Source organism: Lucilia cuprina, chromosome 4 (genome assembly GCF_022045245.1).
Source record: "Lucilia cuprina isolate Lc7/37 chromosome 4, ASM2204524v1, whole genome shotgun sequence".
NCBI lineage: Eukaryota > Metazoa > Arthropoda > Insecta > Diptera > Calliphoridae > Lucilia > Lucilia cuprina.
This window is the reverse complement of record NC_060952.1, coordinates 5800656-5804053: the sequence shown is the minus strand read 5'-3', so window position 1 is coordinate 5804053 and position 3398 is coordinate 5800656. Positions and strand designations below refer to the sequence as shown.

At 26.9% G+C, this 3398-nt stretch overlaps 1 protein-coding gene across 1 annotated transcript in view; it reads left to right on the top strand.

Moving 5' to 3' along the window:
• The window catches only part of LOC111676057 (protein hedgehog), a 24143-nt gene extending 21491 nt beyond the window's left edge, over positions 1–2652 (top strand). Inside the window, exon 3 of the mRNA XM_023436940.2 lies at positions 1403–2652. Within this exon, the coding sequence (XP_023292708.2) occupies positions 1403–2070 (668 nt within the window). The 3' untranslated portion in view covers positions 2071–2652. The remainder of the gene's footprint in view (positions 1–1402) is intronic.
• The last annotated feature ends 746 nt before the right edge of the window (positions 2653–3398 follow it).

Below are 3398 nucleotides of genomic sequence, written 5' to 3'. Positions count from 1 at the left end.
TCAACAAGGGGTTAAATTTTTGAAACAACCAAAAAGAATATTTTGTTTAAATATAAAAAGCATTATCATGTCATTATGGTTTTAGAGTTGGTAAAACAACAACAACAAAAACAACTACACGTTAAGGTAGTTCATATAATTTAAACGGATTTTTTTTATATGTTTTCTAAACATTTTCTATGAAAATGTTTTATAGAAATTCCTTTAACTTTATGACACTAATTATAATAAAGCGCACAGTTAGCGGTCGTTTGATTTTTAGCTTTTAAAACATAAAATTTCACTTTTGTATTTAGAGTTGACAACACCATTTTGTTACAAAAAGTTGTTGAATTTTATAATTTATAGCTAGAAAAGCCCTTAAAAATGAAAACACGCCTTTTAAACAAAAAAAAAAAAAAAAGAAATATTTATAGCAAATTTTTTTGTTCAAATTTCTGTGGTAATTAGAGCCTAAATTTACAAAAATGGGGAGTTCAAATTTCTTCTAATTATTTTTTGTTTAACACTCATTAATTTAAAGACTCTAAGGTGGTCCTTATTTTTTTTGAGAAATTGTGGGAATATTTTTGTTTTATTTATATAAATTTAATTAGAGTATTGAAAACTCCACATAAAAAACGCCCATTTTGTTAATATTACAATAAAACACATAATATTATGAAACATTACCTTTTTTCTAAATTTTCAAAATATTTCCAAAAAAATTTTTAGCATGAACAGGTAAAATACTTACAGCCAGGTTTAGTTCTTTGTTTATTTAAGGGGATAAAAATTACCTTAATCTTAAATTGGCTCGAGTCTTGTGGCAATTCAAAAAAAAGAAAATAATCTCTTTAAAAAAACAAGATCAATTTTGGCAAATCCCAAAAATCCTCAAAAGATCTTGTTTTTTGAAGTTTTTAAACAATAAAAATATGTTATTGATACTCTGTTAGGCAGATGCCCGTTTTGGTAAACACCCTTAACATTAAAGCGAAAGAGAGGGAGAGCGAGCGAGCGAGCGATCGAAAAAATAAAATAATAAGATGAACAACTGTGAACACCTTTTTGACTCTTGTTAGGGTTTGTTAATCTCAAGTAACAATGCAAAAAAAATTTGTGGTAAGGTATTATTAACGCCAAATTAGATTAGAACAAACTCACAACCCTAAAAAGCCTTAAAAACAGGTATTCTTTAGCCTATACTTTGATTTGATTTGATTTCTTTTCCTTAGCTTGGCTTTTGTTTGAAAGGTTTAGGGATTTTGAGGCTTATGTGAGCATGTGAACAAACTTCATGACTTGACTTGCTTGACTTTTTTCTAAGCAATTTTGTTTTTTCTTTTTTATTAAATATTTAAATTTATTTTGTTCTATATAATACTAAATTTTCTTTATTTCTTTTCTTGTTTCCTTGCAGATTCTTCTCATACCCCTCATGATAGTGGTTGTTTTACCAAAGACAGTACGGTTTTACTGCAAAGCGGCGAACGCAAAGCTATGAGTGATCTTGTTATAGGAGATCAAGTACTTAGCATGAATGCTAAAGGAGAAGCCATTTACAGTGAGATCATTTTATTTATGGATCGTAATTTGGAATTGGCTCAAGAATTTGTGCAATTAACCACCGATACGGGTGTCCAATTGACCGTTACTCCGGCTCATTTGGTTATGGTTTGGAACTCGGCTAAACAATTGGCGGATTATGTATTTGCTGATCGTGTGGAAGAGGGAGATCAAGTATTTGTTTATGATCACACTGGTCTCTTAAGGCCTCAAAAAGTAGTGGACTTAAAGGCTGTTTTAAGAAAAGGTGTGGTAGCTCCTTTAACCCGTGAGGGCACTATAGTGGTTAACTCCGTGGCTGCCTCCTGTTATGCCATAGTTAATAGTCAATCTTTGGCTCATTGGAGTTTGGCTCCTTTGCGTGTTTGGTCCGCTCTTAAGGAGAGACTTTTCTCAACATCTTCTTCAACGGGCAAAAGTCAGCACACGTCTACCGGCCAATTGCAAAATGGTGTACACTGGTATGCCAAAACTTTATATTCGATTAAGAATTTTGTATTACCCAAATCCTGGAGACACTAGTAGCAGAACAAAAAGAACTTGGATTTGAAAGCTGGCAAATATTTCCCGTCTAGAATTGTTCTTTTGTTTTTTTGTCATCATGTCTTTAGTTACTAAGTAGGCAATCTAATGCAAAATTTGCAAAAATATATAATTAATTTATTTTATTATTTTTACTACTTAAGCAATTACCTGTTATATGTATTTATCAATTATGAATCAATTGCGCTTGCGCAATCTAGAATATAAGTTTATTTAAACAAAATATTTATAAAACAAATTATCTAAAAAAATTAAATGAAATTAAAGAAATTATAATGTTTAGTTTTGAAAATATTTCACATTTTCTAAAGAATTGAAAACTTTTTCTATTAGAAAATTGTGATTTTAAAAAAAGTTTTCCTTTAAAACTACCGAAAATTTTAAAAATCTTTAAAAATTTCAAGAATTTAGTTTCTTTGCATCATTATTATTTGAAGAATAAAATCCAAATATATTTTTAAAAAAATAATTTCTAATGTAAATATTGTAATAAAAAATAAAATTATGTATAAATCCAATTGTTTATAATAAAAGTGACTGAAACTATTATTAAATAAACAATAAACCGACAAAGTGTATAAAAAAATTTAGTTACTTTTTGTGTATTGTATAATTAATTAATTTTATTCTCTAATTCTGTCTGTATATATGATAAATGTTAATTTAATTTATTTTTTTTTTATGACCATAATATCTTAAATAATACTATTTTGGTTTTTTTGTATATAAATTATGTTTAACTTTTAATATTTAAATAAAAAATCGAATAATAATTTATAAATTTGCCTGTTTGTATGTATGAATGTGTGTTTGTTTCCAATCGGAATGTTTGTTTAATATTAAAATTTTTTAAATATTTTTTTAACTTTTTAGTTGCTTAGTATGTTTATAAAATTAGTAAACTCTTATTATTATAATTTTTTATTATTATTGATAACTTGTTTTTATTGTAAACGGTTTAAATTGTATCTTTTTAAATATCAATTATTATAATGTTTTATAAAAAAATATAAAATAAAATTTAAACTAAATATATAAAAATTATAATGTGAAAAATAAATTTAAAAGTGTTATTATTTTAAAAAGGAAAGTAGAACATTAACAACCTAGTTCAGTTCTAGCTGAGTTCTAGCATGGTTCTAGTTTAATACTTGTTCAGTTTTAGTTCAGTTCTAGTTCAGTTCAAGTTCAGTTCTAACTCAAATCTAGTTCAGTTCTAGTTCAGTTCTAGTTCAGTTCTAGTTCAGTTCTAGTTCAGTTCTAGTTCAGTTCTAGTTCAGTTCTAGTTCAGTTCTAGTTCAGTTCTA